Source organism: Zonotrichia albicollis, chromosome 2 (assembly GCF_047830755.1).
Source record: "Zonotrichia albicollis isolate bZonAlb1 chromosome 2, bZonAlb1.hap1, whole genome shotgun sequence".
Classification (NCBI taxonomy): Eukaryota; Metazoa; Chordata; class Aves; order Passeriformes; family Passerellidae; genus Zonotrichia; species Zonotrichia albicollis.
Window position 1 is genome coordinate 34,765,486 of NC_133820.1, and position 19,617 is coordinate 34,785,102.

The 19,617-nt window shown below is 37.8% G+C and overlaps 1 protein-coding gene across 3 annotated transcripts in view; it reads right to left on the minus strand.

Moving 5' to 3' along the window:
- Positions 1 to 16,166, minus strand: part of F5 (coagulation factor V) — a 37,344-nt gene extending 21,178 nt beyond the window's left edge. Inside the window, exons 1-9 of one of the 3 annotated variants that reach the window (XM_026792849.2) lie at positions 16,045 to 16,166; positions 12,814 to 12,999; positions 9,638 to 9,729; positions 8,528 to 8,650; positions 7,263 to 7,475; positions 4,341 to 4,484; positions 3,211 to 3,432; positions 2,523 to 2,688; positions 682 to 859 (exon numbers count right to left, since the gene is read on the minus strand). In XM_026792849.2, coding sequence (XP_026648650.2) covers positions 682 to 859; positions 2,523 to 2,688; positions 3,211 to 3,432; positions 4,341 to 4,484; positions 7,263 to 7,475; positions 8,528 to 8,650; positions 9,638 to 9,729; positions 12,814 to 12,974 — 1,299 coding nt within the window. In that variant the 5' untranslated portion in view covers positions 12,975 to 12,999; positions 16,045 to 16,166. Of the gene's footprint in view, positions 1 to 681; positions 860 to 2,522; positions 2,689 to 3,210; positions 3,433 to 4,340; positions 4,485 to 7,262; positions 7,476 to 8,527; positions 8,651 to 9,637; positions 9,730 to 12,813; positions 13,178 to 16,044 lie in introns of those variants that run through there. The other 2 variants (XM_005486164.4, XM_074534718.1) reach the window with 2 other exon arrangements.
- Positions 16,167 to 19,617: the final 3,451 nt, after the last annotated feature.

Genomic DNA, 19,617 nt, shown 5'->3' on the forward strand with positions numbered 1-19,617 from the left:
AAAAGGCAAGATTTCCTGCCTATTCTTGACAAAATTAGGATTAAAAAAAAAAACAACAAACAAACAAAAAAAACCCCAAAAACCCCAAAAAACCCCCAAAAATGGGAGAGAAAAAGAGAAAAGAAAAAAAGGCACATGCTAAGCTCAAATTCAGAGCCACAGACTCATGGTGGAAATGATAGAAGATAAGGTTATGGAACTTTGTGATGCATCATTAAATGACAACAGAAAGACAAGTGGCAGCACAAGCTTGTAATGCAAATATTTTGTAGTTTCATGATATAACCTCATGAAACAACATTTGATTATAGAACCTGATTACCTTTGTCTAAAACAGCTGGAAAAAAAAAACAGCATAAGAAACAAGAGGCTCATGAAGTTCAGCCTCACATACAAATTCCCTAGGAAGTCCACCCAGGTCTAGGGCTTCTTTCCCATTTTGGACCAGTGTCAACACATGTTTTACAGAGTGTGACTGAAGCATGTTTATGTTGTAAAATAAAGCACACTCATGGAAACTATGGAAGGAACACTTGTGATCATACCTTTTAACAGGGCCAATATTGACAACATTAGTTATATTATTTGAAAGACAACAAAAATGAAACTAATTCCTTTGTACCTCTGCCTCAATATAAAGCATATTATAGTATAAATAATCTCTGTATTTGTGTTACTTACTCTGACTTTATCATTGATTTGAGCTCTGATAATAGGGCCCAAAATTCCAGTTTGCTTGGGACGAGGATTTTCTAGACGTTTAGTGAAGCTGGCATCAGTATATTGTGTAAAAATAGCCTTTTTATACCTTTTACCTATGAGATTGGAGAAGTTGTCCAAGTGTTGCGATTTATAGTGTCTTAAAAATAAAGGAAAAGAAAAATGATCAACACAACTTGAATAGTAGTATCTGTTAAAATACAAAATTAGTATTCAAGCAACTGGTAGAAATCTCACTGCTTGAAAAAAAAAGCCAAACCCTAAACTAACCTAATGCTTCTCACCCCAAATTCTAACCTAAATTAGGTAAGAAGAATCTTAGATCATTACTTGTACTTTGGCATTATATATGACCAATTAATATCAGAGTTTACATTTAATTTAATAGTGTACATAAAAGTATGAAACAAACTGAAGCAGCAGGTACACTTCTAAGGTAAGACAGAAATCACTGCTCTCCTTTTTCAAAGGCCTAGTTGATCATGGAGGAAAAAAACCCCAATTTGCTCACAGTAGCAAAGACTCTAGGAGAAATAGGAACAGAATCTTAATCCCAGTCAGGCACTATACAGTAAGTAGTGTTATATTGAGGTTTCAAACTTCTTTTTGTTGTCACTCACACTTCAAAACAGGTTACTGAAAAGGGATAAACTGCAGTTTTGAACAAAGGAGGAAAAATCAGAGCACTGAGATGGTTAAGTAAGGCAGTGTGAGTGGCAGGAAAGATACATTAAATTTGTTCTGCACAGTTCAAGAACACATAAGGGAAGCAAATCATGCCAAAGGAGAATGAGTTGCGCAAACACTATATTTCTAAGGAGGCATATGAAATTATAACCCTTACAGAACAAGGAATTTGTTCTGCTTAAATCCTTAAAGATTGTTATGAATAGCAGCTTGTAAAGGCTCATAGAAGCACAAATAACACTGGGGAACTGACAGATCGCAAATTTAACCCCACAGTGCACTGACAGCACTGTACACTATGACATCATGTATGTTACAGAATTCCTTCTATTTGTCTTAAGTTGAGAAAATAGCCCAATATGCTTCTTTATTATGACTTGTACTCCATCTACATTGGTACTATGCAGACATCATTTAGAGAGCTCTTTCTCCTGTTCCCTAAACACTTCATTGTACTGAACTTTTAAAAACTTATAATCTCCAGAAATATCCCCTCCTTCTAAGGATTGTTTATTTCACCAGAATTGATGCTGAAAAGTATTTTAGAAAATAATCTTGTATGCTGCTTTGGACAATTCCTCAGTCACCTTGTTATTTTGAGCTCACTGTGAGAGGAAAAAGAAGGTGCCCAGTGTTGGGCTTCTCAGCAAAAAAAGTCACTGACACTGGTGAGAGTCCAGTGAAGGGCCACCATGGTGATCAGGGAGCCAGAGCACCTGGCATAGAAGCAAAATTCCAGTTTCTTCAGTCAGGCAAAGACATAGCTAAGGGAGCATCTTATGTTTAACGTCAATTATCAAACTGACGTTATAGAGACAGCAGGACCACGTGCTTCTCAAAGCCGCACAGTGAAGAGATGAGACACAATGGCCACAAAGTGCAATATGAGGAAGAACATTTAGATATCAGGAAAAACTCTTTCACTGTGAAGCTGCAAAGATGCCAAGAGAAGCTGAAGGGTTCCTGCACTTGGAAACAATAAAAATGCAACTGCATAAGGTCCAGTGCAACTGGATCCAGTTTTGCTATTGGATACCAAGAGGTTCTTTCCAACCACAATTATCCTGTGATTTCATGTTAACATTCTCTATTATACAGACAAACCAGTATTTTACCTATCAAGGGTGTCTGGAATTCTTGGGGCATAATCCCAGGTAACTTCTTCTGCAGCAATGAAATAGTCCCAGGTTTGGACCATAAGACGTTCTCTATAGGAGAGACGACTCTTCTTCACCTCTTTGTCCCCACAATCCCTTACAGCGAGGTAACCGTGCATTCCAGCTAATTGAGAGGAAACAGGACCATAGTGATTGCCCATCTGAGGAACTCTTACCACTTCAGCTGTTTTTTACCCCTGAAAGATATCTCCTGCTCTCAAAAGAGAGATGTTTTTCTCATTCTTTAAAACAGAATTCTGATTATTGCTGAAAGATACCACTTTCAAATGGCAAAGAGAAAATATTTTCATCACATTGAAGTACCCTTAGCTGAAAGTACTCAGTTTCTCAGGAAATTGGTGGTTTCTTACTAATTTTATAGTGGTGCTTATCTGAACAGTTCACAGAGACTTAGGTGCTGGCGTATTGAATCACTGTTGCTCTGTGCTGTGGACACTGCAGTAAAGCTGCAGATAAGAGTATCTTTCAGTTCAACATGCACTTCCAACAGAATGCCCGGTTCTTGGTTATTTTCTTAGTGAAATGACAAAACCAACTGAAACAGTACTGTTGTAAAACAGCAGAAGCCATTTGGGACATGGAGAAGAACAGCTTTACAGTGCCTAATAACTAGATGTTTCCTTGCCTTGCAGGTGCTTTTGGACAAGAGAAGATATGAGCCACCTTCCTTCCTCAGTCACTGTCATGTTTACGGTGGTTGAGGCTCCTCCCACCAAGTTAACAGCAGAAACTCGGTGATGTTTTTCCTCCATGGACTGGCCATTGATGTGAATGGAGAAGATTTCTGGCTTGGAACTCATTCCTATCAAGTGCCAACTAATGTTGTCATATGCACAAGCCTCTAAATCTAAAAGAGACATGAGATTAGGGTTCAGAATACAGGCAAATCATGCAAGTTCCCTATGCACCCTAGGTTTGAAGTGAGTCTTCACTGAAAACATTAAAAAAAAATTGCTGTGATCGATGTTTGCAACAAGAGGAAGTTTCAGAAGCGTGTAAATGGAACAGATACCAAAATCATGTGTGGAAGACAAATGTTTAAATGTTACCTGCAAGTGATAAACTGACTTACAACAAGCTGGCAAAAAATGGAAAAAAAATGGAAAAAACCCCAGTGTCTTCTTTTGGAAAGCTGACCTGTCTTTGCTTGGGGAGTGTGGGAAAACAGGGCAGGGAATGCAAAGAACAAAGCAAGGATCTAAGCTAAAGATTGATCTGGTACTTAGTGACAGTAACTATATTCTTCAATATTTTCTTAAAAAAATTCCCATTTAAGACAATTTTTTATATTTGCTCAATGGATGGGAGATATTTAAGTTTTTTCTTAGGAAAACAAGAGAAAAGCCCCACTACCATCTTCCTAGTCTTCTCACTTAATTATGTCTTTTAATGATAACTGACTTTCCACTTTCGGGAAGTTTTGCACCCAGTATGTAGAACCAACAATTAAATCACTCTCTCATTATCAGCTTGTTAAAAAAATGAGGAGCTTAATAATATTTTTTTAAAGTTAGTAATCCTTTTCTTCTAGCAGAAGTCTTCTCAGAGGTAATCTCATTGTTCCTATCAGTAATCTGGTGTTACTTCCTTTCAGCAGCACAGTTTTTCTTCCAGAATTTAGATGCTCACAGACACATTCTAAAAAACGCTGTATCCCTTTTCTCCACATTCCCATTCTTGTGCATAAAAAGCAACTACAGTTAATATTCAGTGTTCTTAAATGTTAGTTTCATTTCATGTAAGTTGGAACAGTACCTGGTAACGTTCCATCAGTATAGCCATTAATTGTATACTTGACTGATGCTGATTTTTGCCAACTCTTGTTCTCATCAAACACACCAAACATCAGTACATATTCCCTGTCAAAATGTTTCTGTGACCCATCCTCATTTAGACTTCCTGTGAAGGAGAAACAATAGGTCTTAGTTTAGGGCAGAAATAAAGCAGATTTCACATGCAGTTGCATTAATATGTATTTAATGAGCTTATTTCACCTGTTAGCATGTACTGGCTGAGCCTGATCAAAACAAAACCTGAAGAATGCTCATAATGTGATTTTATTTCTGGATGTACTTTTGTATTGGGTAAGCACAAAATCAAAAGTCTGAAGTATTCCAGAGAAGATAAACATCATGCAATGAATTGTCTCAGACAATTTCTGGCAATGTGTTGCAGAGATCGCTTTAAAGAAGGAGAGTGTCAAACACCTTTGGTTCACAATCTGGTGCTGCTTTCTCTTTTCAGACTGTGTGACAAGGAGAAGAGTGATGGCAGAGTCACCAGCAGTGTGAACAGCACCTTTTCAAGCACTGAGGTCATCAGCACCTTTAGAAAGCTTAAAACCAACCACTTGGCAAACAACATTTACACACAAAAGACTTCAACAGACACTGCTGTGGCTGGATCAGTTACAAGAAACAGTCCTGGGTGATTTTGTGATACAGACGTAATTTTTGTCAAGAAGTAGAATTCATTCTGGACATGCCACACAGAACTGGTGTGATTTTTACTGATTCTTTCTGTAGATTGCTCACATCAAAAACTTCCACTTGCTACTTTCAAAACATAATCTGGTCCCTCTGGATTGCAAGAATGAAAAATTTGCAAATGTACTGATTATTCTACCCAGGAAGAGGGAGTGGAAGAAATTATCTTCAATATATTTTTTAAATTTATGGGAAGCTACAAAGCTCTGGTTTCCTTCACAAAAGAAGCCTCAGATTAACAGAGAAATTTATCTACTTGCCACACAAAGAACATTCAGGCAGTGCTTTAACTCAAAGGTCCAATTTTTATAAGCTTAACCACCTCTTAAATGTGTCAGACCATGGGGAGCTGACCCCAAACAGCAGCCAAACACCCACTTCAATGCCTTCCAATCCCCAATGGGACGGGAGAGAGAACAGGAGGAACAAAAATGAGAAAACTCATGGGTCAATAAAGACGGTTCAAAGGTGAAGGAAAGAGGGAAAACAACAAACAACACAGAAAAAAAACCCCACTCATCTCCCACAAGCTGACTGATGCCCAGTAAATATCTCAAAAACTGTCATCTTGGAAGTCAACACCCCCATTCTCCCCACACTGTTGTTTCCTCCTCTGCCTCCATTTTTTACTGCAGAATGATGTTAATGGTAGAAAATAATCCTTTGGCCAATCTCTTTCATCTGTCCAGATGGGTCTTCTCCCAACCCCTTGTCCATCCCAAACTCACCATTTGAGGAGGTCTGAGCAGGAAAAAGAGAAAGCTTTGACACTGTGCAAGCACTGATCAGCAACAGCTCAAACATGGGTGAGTGTATTATGGATGCCATTAAGCCACAAATCCAAAACACAGAACCATATGAGCTGCCGTGAAGAAACTAAACTCCATGCCAGGCAGACCAAATACACAGGTACACCGCACATTTACCACAGTGCCCAGACAAAAATCTGTGTTCGGAAATCTTCAAAATATGCATAGTGAGCTGTTTGTCTTTGTTCTAGCCAGAAACATACACCCAAATTTTCTTGAAGGCAGTGGTCACACCAGTCAATCTCAAATTCATGTCCTACTCAAGCCCAAAATGCATGAATTTGAGAAGCCTGAGAAGGAAGTAGTTTCAAAGTATTTGCCCAGATTAGCTCAACCAGTACGCCATAAAAGAAAAGAAAAACTCAAGAAAAATCAGGAAAATAACAAGTCCTAAATAATACTAAAAGCACCAATCATAAAAAAAAAAATCAGAAGGAACATAATTAATAACAAAGCAACTCCTTTGAGGTGATAAGAGTAGATCTGTTCTGCATTAAAATGGGTATCTATGGGTGAGGAGACTGTTCTTGTGCAACCCACACTGAACCAGTGTTCTGTTTACTTTCAGGGAAGCTTTAAGGTCCAAGTCCATGCAGTTTAGTCTACACAAATTTTTGACTCAAACTAAATCAGGTTAAATAACTCACAGCACGTCCACCACAAGAAGGATATGTAATTTGGAAAAACCTTGGATTTTAGGGACCAGTAAGTAGTTTAAGTACTTTACACGGTGGCATGTTGTTTCAGTCATCACTCAAACCACAGAGATGTATCTAGCAGCCATTTACAAGTGCTACAAGATACCATTTATTAGTGGAGATGGAATTCAACGGTTCAGACTGCTAAAATCTCTGATCACATTCAAAAACAATTTTAAGACTTAAAATCTGTTCAAATTTGGCCATATCTTCAAATGACTAGCAAAAGACACACTGCTCTACAATTTTAAAGCCAGGTTACAGAAGAGAGAGTGTTCTAGGCTCTTGATCAGACAGCCTTTAAAAGACAATGGGTAAAACAATTATTTCCTGCCTTATTCTCTGAAATGGCCAAACCATTTTGAATGAAGGTTTAGAAAATATTTATTCTTAGACAGGACATTTGAAGTCATATATTTAGCAGTTAAGCAACTGCAAATGCAACCAGTGCAGGCAAATGTATCTATATAATGATGTTTTCTGCCCATTCTATAATTATAGGATGAAACTGCATGAAAGCTGGCATTTAAAAATTCTAACATCTAAAAGAATGATGCTAAAAAACATTCAACTGCATGTAAAGATGTGAAAAAAAAAATAGATCTTCTCTCATTACCATACATGATCATCTTTGTTAGAAATGAAAATATACTACCTTATAGTAGTCTTACAGCATTTCATTACCTTTCTTACAGACCAGCAACGCTCCAACCAGACCAGAGTTAAAATCCATTGCCATGTTCTCATGAGAATAGTAAGCATAAGTAAGACAAGGAAGGTCAGCTTCTCTTGGACCAACTTCTTCTGGTATATCCCACACGTATGTGTAGAGCTGGCCTGGAAGTACAGCATCATCTTGCTTTTCTGCAGGTGATGTTCTGTCATCATACAGGGAGCCTGTCAAGAAAAGAGTCAGTAGGGTGGTATGAAGAAAAAGAGCAATAAAGTGCTAGGAATATCTTCCTATAATCAGCTCCAAAAGCTTGGTTTGATCTTGCGTATATGATACTTCAGCTTCAAAGAAGTAACTCATGATTCCACTCACACATTGCTGAGAGTAGCATGGGGAGAGTAGCTATTCCACCACCATCCTATTTCTTACAGATGAAAGATTTCCTAGAAGTATTATCACTGCCAAAAGGTTGGGCTCTTCACCAGTCTGAGTAGGGTTAGGATGGGATGAAGCTTCAGCCTCTGCTCACTGATGGTTGGCAGAGGAATGCTGCCCACTCTGTCACCTTTCTAACTGTCTCTCAAAGCCACTGCATGGGCTGGCACTGCCTTGCTGCCTTAGGCCTTTTGTATACTGCACATCCACACATGGAGGCAGTAATGGCTCCTGTCTGTGCCTGCCATATCCAACAGATCTGCAATATGACAAAGCAGAGACAGAGAATTGAAATCTGAAGTGCAAAAGGAACATTAATTAATATGACAGTCAAACTGAACTGCCCATCCCTTCCAATGAGATATTCTGTTCAATTCCATGAGATGGAGCTGCAAAACTCCTTTTGCAACCAAAACCTTGCATGAATTTGTACACTGTGGGCCAAAGCTCTGGCTCAGCACCCAGGGCAGGGCAATCCAGGAAGCATGAGCAACCAAACTCACTTAGTGCTGGTACAGAAATTTAATGTCCATTTGGTCATAGCTTATAATCTGTTTTTGATGGTCTCATGAGGGTGTGGAACAAAGCACCACAAAGCTGAGCATTAAATCCTGAGTATCAGAACAGCATGATCAGCACTGTTAGGAAACTGTGCTCATGACACTCACATTGCCAGTGTTACAGTGATGAACAAGAAGGGAGCTAACAATGAAGGTGTAATCCAGGATAAACAGGTATTTGTGTTACACATAGCTTCACACATTGATCTAGATCCCTGTCAACATTTCATGCAGTAGTCTATAAGCAAATGAGCAAAACATGGAGTTTCTGCAGTACTTACCTTCTTCACTTTTGCTGTAAACTAGGCCTTGAGGATGAATACTGACTGGCTTGTCAGCCATATTTTTAAGGTGAACCACTAAAGTATCTCCCACTTCAGCACGCAGGGTTGGTCCCAGAAGTCCTGTAGTTATTTAAGATAAAGAAAGGAAAATATTAATAAAACACTATGTTCAGTGAAACAAAGAATTTTCTCCTCCTTCAAAAAATATTAGTTCTCAAAATACAAGTCTCAAAATTAATAGAGAATGTAATAACACTGCAATGAAGACTTACCCATAAAAAGGCATATGGGAACTTAAAGGATATAGTGCATATTCCAAAATGTTATAAATTTTGCATCTGGCAACTAGCACTTAAAAATCATGGGAAAAAAAGGGGGAAAAAGTTATTTACAGATACAGAAACTCTTTCAAAAGTTTCATCCTGAGGTTCATTGAAAATTTCTAGACATCTTTCACATACAATTTCATTAAATAATTTTAGAAGATAAACATTTTATAATTTAAGAATTTAGAGAACGGCATTCAAACACATTATATTTTAAGCAGCACTCTGAATGCCAGAAGTCACAGAACAAAGAGCACTTTAAATTCCCAAATGTTATCCAAGTAAATAATCATTTCCACACTGCAAATTTCTTGAGGCATTTCCTGCAAAAGATTTCAAGAGCTGGTATCCCTACTCCCCATGTTGCAAAAACAAGCAATTGAAAAAGCTGCTAAGATAAGTTTTGGCTTGTAAGTCTCTTTTCTGGTAAACTATTTAGTATATATTTAGTTCAGGCCTTAGGCTCCTTCACAAGGAATTCATAGTGTCATTGCTGTGGCTGTGCCAAATCTAAATGCATGTGGTAAATCTCATCAGATGCTGAAAACAAAGGGAACAACTTTGTATGGTGCAACTGATTTGCAGACAGCCACATCCTCTGAAAGCCCAACCTCTCCATGGCCTTTGGAAGTCTCGGTCCTGCACTGTAGAGACCTCATCCCCTGTGCCTATTTGGTTTATGTGCAAATAATGGATGCAAAAATACAAGTGTGCTTAGGTTGCCACAGGCTTTAAAATAAGGAACAAATCAAAATACTCAGGACATTTCATTCCTGTTTACCTGCAAATGTATTTGCTGGTTTTTCTTTTTTAAAATCCACTTCATATTCTCTGTAAGAAATTTTCTTAAATACAGGATCTGAATGTTCCAATCTGAAACCAAAAGAGTTATAAAAAATATTGAAAGGACGAAGATTCTCAGAGATGCCATTGCTGTTTGATGGAAATCTCAAAAAATGAATCTTGGAAATATATTTAATCACGTGCACATTTTGCTGAAGGAAAGAACACAGTCCAACTCTTTGTAGTGTCTTCACTTCTCCCTCTTACTCTATTGAATTTATGATGTTCCTGAACCAGATAATGTCATATAGGGCATCCAATATCCATACCTAGAATAGTTCACCAATGATTTTACAGGTCGTTTTTATGGGTCCTTTTGATTCTATAAAAGTATAAAGATGCCTTTGTTTTGTCCAAGACACAGGGGAAGATGTCTCAACCATATTTAACCTGGAAAGCATCTGACAAAATAGAGGAAAAGAAACCTGAATTTCTGTTTATTCAGCCCTATGGTTGAACTTTAAGACTCACCAGAAGGGTTTTAAAACAGCATTAACAGCAAGCTCCTGTCACAGGAATGACTCTGAAGGCAAGAACAAAGCTGTTCTCTGACAACAACCAAGGATGTCACAGAAAGCTAGAAAATGAGAAACAAGACTAAGGACACTTTCCACTGCAAAGTGCCCTGAGTCTTGTTACACAAACAATTTGACACCCAGGAGACCACACAATGTTTTCTTAGAAAATATTTAGGCAAGCAGAAGGAAACCAGCAAACGACACTTCTGCAACGGAAACAATGATGAGAAGAGGGCTGAAAGGGTAACAGCCCTTCACATTTATTGGTTGATTTACTATAGTATGTATGATGACTGAATCCAACAGTAATTCCACTTGCTCTCTTTGTAATGCCCTTCCAGGCACATTTCACAGTGAGGAGCTGATGGCCTGCTCAAGCATGGGGAGGCTGAGCAGAGAGAACCCACTTCAGTGACATCCAGAGCCCATAAGGGGGAGATCTCTTTTGGAAGAGATCTCTTGTAAATTCCTCTGCACCCCTCTCTCACCACAGCAGAGTCAGGCAGAAGCAATTGGTGCTTCAATTAATTCCCCCCTTCTTAAAGTCATTGATAAAATTTTGTGTAACTCTTTAAGGGGAAAAGGATGGGATCCATAATGTTCATTGACAAGAGCTGCCCTAATGTGGCAAGGCTCATGAGAATATGCATGTAAGACTGTAGGATAGAAGAGGAAATTTAGCAGTGCCAATTTTATAGTGAGGATGAATAAAATACCTAGCACACTAACACTTCAGAAACATCACACTACACAAGCAGGTTGAGTTACAGAACTTCCAGGGATTGCAGCAGCAACACCGCAAGATGCACAGATAATACATATTCACTTTATCCTGAAGTGCCTTATAAATAAATAGCATTTGTATATAGTAACAAACCTCTGCAAAGATAAAACTAACACTCAGAGAAATAAGGTGTTCTTTTCTAGTCACAGTTAAGGAAACAGCTTGGGAAGAATCCATTTTCCTTTCAACCTCTCAAGTTATTTATAAATAAAAGCACCAAAGTAACAGATTCTTATACTGCATATAGACATGCAGCTTCTACTGAAATCAGCACAAGTTACATACCCCAATACCTTTCGGATCCAAGCCATCAAGCCATTAACTCTTCCTCAGTAAGTGTATTTGTGTTGTAAAGTCTTTTGTTTTTCTGGTTTTTTGAGGTTAAGTTTGTGGTTTTGTTGGGTTTTTTTGCTTGTTTGTTTTGGGTTTTAGTTAAATTTCTATAAGCTCTATAAAATTCATTAGTCCCATCTGGGATGTGGCTGGCTCTAAATACTTAGGCAAAGTAACCCAATAGACATTGAATATAAAATACTGCTGGGTTATCTTCAGCTGAGGTTTCAGACAGTCTTGTGAGTCTCTACTGCATGAAAACACTCAATCCACAATGTGAATTTACCCAAACAGCAGTTGATGTTTACATTGATGCACGCAGTGTAGAAGAGAATGAAGCTTTAACTAGTAAATTCACATGTCCAGGTCAATACTTAAATGGCAGCTGGCTTCATGTCCCTACCTTTAAATCCTATTTTCTTCTGTCTTGCCAGTTTGACATTATGCTTATACCAGTTCTATTAAATTGTCAAGGGGGTTTTAAAACCAAGGAACTTTGCTATAATTAGATCTTGGAAAAAAAAAGTTAGAAAGTCATAATCTGAACTGGAAGTATCTTTTCCATATTATCCTGAAATGCAATACATGTTCAGAAAAAAATAATCACCAAAAAAAATAAAGTCATCCACCTATATATACATATAAAAAGCAGCAGTATAAAAAAATCCTTTTAATGTAGGAGGACAAGTAATTTTAAATTAATGTTTCATTTTTAGTAGTTCTCCCCCCTAATTTAAGGACAACTCGAAATTACATCCATGTTCTGAAATCTGTAGCATTGCTCTTGCAGTGTTTATAATGCTAAGGACAGTAGTAGTAATAAAAATAACGTATTTTATATTCTTGATTGGTGGATGCAGGTAGGCTGGCCACTGTGCAATGCTATTTGAAAAAAATAATATCAGTATTTTCACTTAATAAAGCAGAGAAATGCTTGATCTTACCACCTTTACTCATCAGAGTGTACACTTCACAAAAGCTCTGAACAACTCAGAAATGGTACTAGTTCCAAAGTTCATCTGGCTCTGATTTAAGTGAAAGTGATAGCATCAAAACGGGAACATAATTATTCCTTCAGCAAATTCTAAAGTCCTAAAGTTTTTGAGATCTTACCAAACCATGGCTCAACATTGCTCAACATCCATGTACCTAAAATAAACACATTAAAAAACCCCAAGCAACCAACATTAAGCTATGCAAAAATGACAAAAGCAAGTCCTGGAGCTTATTTAACAGAAGTGCTCTGAAAGCATAAAAATAATTCTATCCACTAATGCAGCAAATAAAAAGGAGCTTTTAATATGTCACTGGCTATAGTTCAGATCATGTTGTTTAAGGTCAACCAAGTTCCTCTGAAATCAAGAGATTGTGCTCCAAAGTCCTCCTGGTCTCTGCAATTCCACAAGAGATGAGAGACAAAAAACACTTGTCAGTCCCAAAGGAGGACTAATTTCATCCTTTTATCCTGTACTTTGTTACCTGGACTTTTCCTCAGGTTGTGGTTTGTAGGTCCAGCTGGTGATCTGTGCAGCTATATAGTGCTCTCTGACCTTCACAGCTCCTGCCACATGCTGCTCTGAGTCTGGCCACCATGAACCAAGCAGAAGCAAGAGAAAAATCTGCAAGCAGTGCAGAGTCATGGTAGAGATGCCTGTTAAAGCTGCTCTGGAAGACAAGGCAGAAACCACTGCTTTTATTGCTGTTGTTGCTTCTAACTTCCTCTCAGAAATGAAATAATTATGATGCAACAGGGTAACAACATTTGCTATGCTCAGGTCATTGCTCTTCACCTCCACCTCCCCTTACTGACAGGGATCCAATAGAGATAAAAAACTGTTTAAACTATCTTCCTTCCCCTCCTCCACACCACCTCCAGCAAGAGACATGCACCAAGGAGAAGCAGCTTCAGCACTACTAGGTGCTTGGGTCATTGTGTACTGAAGCAGCAGGATATCAGAGGCAGAAGATTATTTAGATTACTTAAATTACAGGATGTTTGACTTATGTGGTTAGGAAGAAGAGGGGCATATTTTCTATCTTCCCAGAAAACAGAAATCCAGCACATGGCTGGCACTGATGCAAATTTCCCAGGATGATGTTACACCTCCTCAGAAATCATTCCCAGGTTAAAAGCAAAATACTGAAGGATTAAGCACAGGGAGTAGCACTGGGTGCAGAGCTACAGTCTCGTTCAGATCACCATGCACTGCAGGCTCAGAACAGTAAGGCAGCCGCCCTTCCAAACGTTGCCAGCTTCAGCTTGATTCCCACTACACTCCCAAATACCTCAGGTAATAGGTAACCAGTGGGCTTCTCAGTGGCAGCTACCAGGTTAGACAGGAGACTTCTAACCTAGTCTTGACTAGGTCTGTTGGCATTTATCTAACAAGAAATCATTAGGAAAATACCTTTTGATAAGATAATTACCAATGTCAACTGCAGTACCAAAAATGTTTCCCTGCTTTTGCCAGTACTAAGAAGCTGGTCAAAACAACAAGTAAATTGTTGATCATGTTTCCCACACACTCAATTACTAGAAAAAGAAGAAATCCTATCTATTTTTGTTGTGGCCAACACAAGAAAAAATGAAACCAATATTTTCAATAATGTTTTCCAAATATTTTAATGAAAAAATTACCTAAACCCCAAATCAAAACAATTCCAGTCCAGAACTAGAGAAAAAGGACATTTCATTTTGGACTACTTCAAAAGAAAACCTGATCAACTCCAGGTTTGATATATTTTTTAACAGCAGAATGGCCTAACTGGCAGCTTGGTTAATTCTATCCAAACTATATGGTACCATAAGGACTTGAAAGAACTAGGGAAGATGGCTCAAAAAAAAAATAAAATTGATGAAGACCAACAGCTAAATGCTCACTACCAAACATCAGGATCATTCGGTGCATAAACCTGAGAACAATTGTGCTCACTTAGACAGCACATGACTACCAACATCATGGTGTATTTCTTTAAACAAATCTTCCTGTGATTCTGTTTTATGAACTAAGTGTTTGCATTAAAAATATCCATTATAAGTAGGCTTCTAAGAATTTTTCCTTTTAATAAAAAGCTAAAATATTGCAGGCTAAAAATTAATACCCAGATTACGTGATTAACACCCTCTGCTTTGTGTGTTAGCTGGGAATCATCAAAGCTGACGTCAATTGGTTACTTCCCTTTTATCCATTTTGAGGAATTTGGGAGCTGTATTTTTGAAATTTCTTAGTCAACGAATTATGCAGCATTACTCTAAAGGTAAGAATTTCTTTCATAAGTGTGGCTGATCATATTGATAGTTTTAAAGATCAGTATCAATTGAACTAGAGATACTTTCCATTAAACTACATTGACTGCCATTTGTTACCCTTCTTTAATCCTTTAAGAACAAGAAATCCAATACTGGCTGCTTGCTTATTTTCTCCTCACATTTTAAGTATCAATGTAAAATTGACTTGCCTGAAATCATCTGCATCAGCCTTAGGTTCTTTTTCTTTTTTCTTTTATTTAAGCTATTCCATCACATCACATCACATCCTCTAGGCTTTATGAAGTTTCAGTGTTCTGAAAATCATTATTAATAATCCAAAGATATTGTTCCCTTCCACCTGATCATTAATTTCTAATATTTGTTATTATATCTTTTCTGATGTTGTAAAAGTGTAATACATACATATAATTTTTTTTAAAATTAGTGTTGGCTGCCTGCAAGCTATTACTATTAGTCCATGAGAAGTGACTACAGAATGTATTCTTTCAGGCTGGAATCTTCCAAGACAATGCAAGTTTATTGGTTATTCATACATTTAGCTGCGATCTTTTTTTCTACTTCACAACACTGCACATGCTGCAAACTTCGTATTTTATCCTCACTGCTTACTGACATGTTCAAGTGTAAATTACAAGTCAACAACATAAAAAAATCATGTGGATAAAAGCCATGCATGGCAGAATGTGGGTCCAGTGCAGGCTGGCAAGACAATCCCTGCAGCAGAATGAACAAGGCTATTCCCAAAATAAAGCAGTACCTTTGGGATGTACTGATTCTGAAATGCCAAATGAAAATCGGGTATGGAAAGAGAAGCCTAGGAAATATCTTTTAACACTAAGAGCAGGTCTGTATCTTCCAAGTGGGCAAGATTATTGTCTATTCTGACACCCAGTAATTATGGTCCTGATTTCTTGTTATGCTCCATGTGAAAACATACTAAGGGTATACTTGCAGTCTTGCTCTAAAAGCTGACCAGTAAAATTAACTGGCAGTGCCAGTTTTCCACCTAGGCTGGGTGAAATAGCCTAGGCTGATTCTGAGCAGTCACGAACAGATCTTTAAAGAGATGTAAAGTGGTGATATGTAACTTGCTTCAAACAAATTAGGATCCACAACAAACTTGTTTCTACTTCATCAAGAAAAATACCCTAAGTGCCAGCAGGCAGGCAGTCATATCCTGATGCCTGCCATCAGCTTTCACAACTGGTGACAGACAGAGAGCTAGTACAGAGAAGAAAAAGTCGTACAATTGTGGAATTGCTTGCTAATAATGCCCTATGAGAGATCTCTCTCATTCAAACGCACCAATCAATGCACAGTGGCCCTGCACTTGGTTTAGTGCAGCGTGAACAGGCTCCATGGGCAAACAAGGAGTTAATTATTGAATCGCCAGTGAACACGTGGTTCTGAAGTAGGTAAAAGACAGAGGGGGCACTTACCAAATCTGCCAGGCACTAACGGGAACAGAGGCCATCAGCCCAGTATCTTCACTTCTCCAAGTGGGTGCTAAAGCCAAGAAAGGTTAACCTGTGAAACAGCTCAGTTTAGAAGCCGAAAGTAGATGTGCTATGCCAAAAAAAACATATAAGCAGGCAAAAAAAAAAAAGATGCAAGAGAAACGAAGGCTTTCTTTCAGAGAACAAGTCACAAAAGAAGATGTATGTCTCTTGATGACAGCCTACACAAGAACACATTGTGTACACTGTTAAGGGTAGGCAGGCTGTGTGACTTCTGTGGTCACAAACAAACTAAAGGCAGTAAGAATGTAGAAGAGCATTTCAGTTTGCCTTGGCACTTCAGAAGTGCTTCAGAAGACCAATAATCATGTTAATTTAAACATAAATACATTTATGTTTTAAACTTGTATTTCTACTTAGCAGAAATGCAAATGTCCCTTGTTAGAATTGCGGAGTTTCTCCAGTCGATGTTTACCAAAACCAATTATTTAGCAGGACCGAAAACTATTCGTACAGAGATGCTGAATTCAGTGAGGTTAAAGGAAAAAAAAATAAACATGTTTATTTTCTTAACACTGTAAAACCTAATTTCAGTGCTTTGACGAATTTGTCTAAAACTACTGGCTTGTGGTCTGAAAAAACTCATTTTAAGGAACTAACAAGAATATACAAGCTTCCTCTCTTCAAAAACTGCGTTAATGATATTTCACTTAAAATTCTGGACTGACTCAAATGAAGCCCATTTTTTTCTTCCCACATGTTTAATTTTTGCCAGAAAAATTTCCGTTTGACTCAACAAACAATTTTTCTCCTACTCATTGTTTGTGTTCTCTGTGTTCCAGTTTGTCTTCTTTACTAAGAGATTTCTTTATTTGCCCAAGCTTACAATTGATATGCACCATGGGAGCAGCTGGCCTCATGCTAAGTCAGTCTAGCAGCATATTCATCTTCGATTTCTTTCTGTAGAGAACAACGGCAAGGATACCAGTGCAAGAGTTTGCAGCTAGGAAGATTAATATTCTTTTCATCATAAATCATTGCTGCAACTGAAACTGGACTACCAAAAAAGAGAGAGCCTCTTATCAAGTTGTACACACCTACTTCCAACAATAAGGATATTATGAATGAAATAAATTTTTCATCCTTTATACAGTTGAATTTTCTACATCCAGATATAATTTTTTCCCCAAATAATAGACTTAAACCAGATCTTGCAAGTTACATGCATAAAAGGTTATTTTTCACTAGTAAAGCAGATAGGCATGCTTCAGAAAGAAACATGAAATCAGTAAGCTCTTAGCACAGTAAGACCCTGAATTTTAAGTGTCCCTACAGACTTTACAACACAAATTCAAAGTATTCTAGTTCTCTAGCAATGGCTCAGGCTGTTATTTAGCAAGCTGGTTAAACAAACTCTACTTTCCCACACCTAAAAATGCTGCCGCAGAAGGACAAAGTTGAAATTGCCCCGTTTGTTTAACACTTATTTCCATCCTTCATTACTTGTAGCTTAGGCTTTGATCAGACTTTTGAAATACTAATACAGAACTGCACTTCCCACACTTACTGCTTTGATTTTTATCTTCCACACGAATTTTTTATTGGAAGCAAGTATTTATTGGTATTTAAAAATTTTTTACTATTATTATGCTATTTTTACATTTCATGTACATTGAAGACTAGATATCTGAAGTTTGACAATAGGCTGTGATGATCATTATTTTACATCTCTGTGAGGTTATTCCCTTTGCATCATAACTCATTCACTCTGCCTAGTCATTAGAATCAAAACTTCACCCACACCTTCACTGCATGCAGCACCTATAAACAAGAACATACCCAAAGTCCAAGATCAAGAAACAGAAGGCAAGCAAAAAGCCAAAAGAACTGTAAGGTGTGTTGTAGGAAAGTGAGCAGAGCAGAACGCCTCAGAAGCTCTTCTGATGCCAACACAAAATGCAGGTACTTAATAATCATGTAGGATTTGACAGAAACTTTAACTGAAGTTACTGTGTTTAAATGTTCATAGTAGTTCCTACAGCAGCAGTCTTTGGTTCTGTCAGGAATTTTAAACATTAATCCCAGAGGAAGAGGAGGATTAAGGTACAGTACAACTGCTACAAGTACACTCAGATTAAATTTGCTTGTAAGTACAGCCACTTTGATAAGCAGCCAAGCAGAACACCATGTCTTAGTCACCACAGATTGGCTTTTGCAACACCAGACAGTGCAGGGCTAAAAATGCCATAAGGTATCTAATATCACGGTGATGATGGAAGCCATTGGCAGAAAACTGAAGTTTTCTTCAGTTCTGCTGCGCTTCTTTTTCTGTTAGGGTCAGAGAAAAAGGCTGCCTTTGGTTTATACATTAAAATAAAAAAAATTATACCACTTGCTTTCATCAAAAGCCTGACAAGGAAGAATGTGGTATTTTATAACTTAACTTACTGGAGACTTATGAAACTAATTTACCTTCTTACAGGAGAACAGATACCTTTAAGGGAAAAGGAAGTTTCAAAATATTCTGATGCATCAAAGGAAAAAATATACATCACTACTAGTTATTTTAAGTCATACTCCCTCTCTTTGCTCCCCTATTTATTGGGTGGAGGACAGCTGCTTCCTTTGTTACCAGAAAGCCCAAAACACATTTTGAGATTAGCCTCCTAGGCAAATTCCTATGGCATGACTCAGTGGGTGTGGTTAAATTTTTAACAGGTTTCAGCCAGCATTACTCTTCACTTACATAGACATTGCTTAAGATATGTCCAAAAAAGAGGAAGTAACGACATATCAAGAGGAAAGTCAATTTTAGCATGAAACACACAACCTGATTATGTGTTCCCATGTAAGAGCATGGTACAAAGGACAGCCAAAACAGGGACCAGCTGTGCCAGGAGTGGGACCAATCTTCCTATCCACCAGTAAATTTAGTCCACTGCAGACACCCAACTTCTGATTATCTTGCAGAATGCAAGATGGATGCTTGGGAGACAAAAGTGCTTTCCTGAAAGGCAGTTTAAGTGAATCTAATGACTATAAATATATGCACAAATATATACACAGAGACACAATGGTCCTTTCCTCCAAGTTTCAATAATATAAACCTTACATTTTACAGGGCAGAAACTGGCTGCTAAAGCCTGGATGCTTCTGGAATATCTGAATCCACAAACAACTCCATGCATGTTCATCCCAAGGAGGGAACCATGCTGTTAGACTGGCAATTAGTGTAGCTGAGGCAGACAAATAATCAAGATTGAACCTTGCTCGGACTCAGCAATCTTTTCCTTCACCCTCAAGCTGTATTTTTGTCAATAAGACTGTTCTTTACTACAAGAGAAACAGACCACATAATGAATATCCTTCCTCTGCCTCCTCAAATATTCCATCTCTAGTCTTGCTCAAGTATAAATCACCTTTCAAAGAGACTGGTTAGTTACAGTTACTTGTTAAAGCTGAAGTCAGACTTTCTTAACAAGACAATCACTTATTTTTTTCATCTTTTAAAATATTCCTCCAGCTAGAGGAAATATAACCATTCATAGCTGTAAA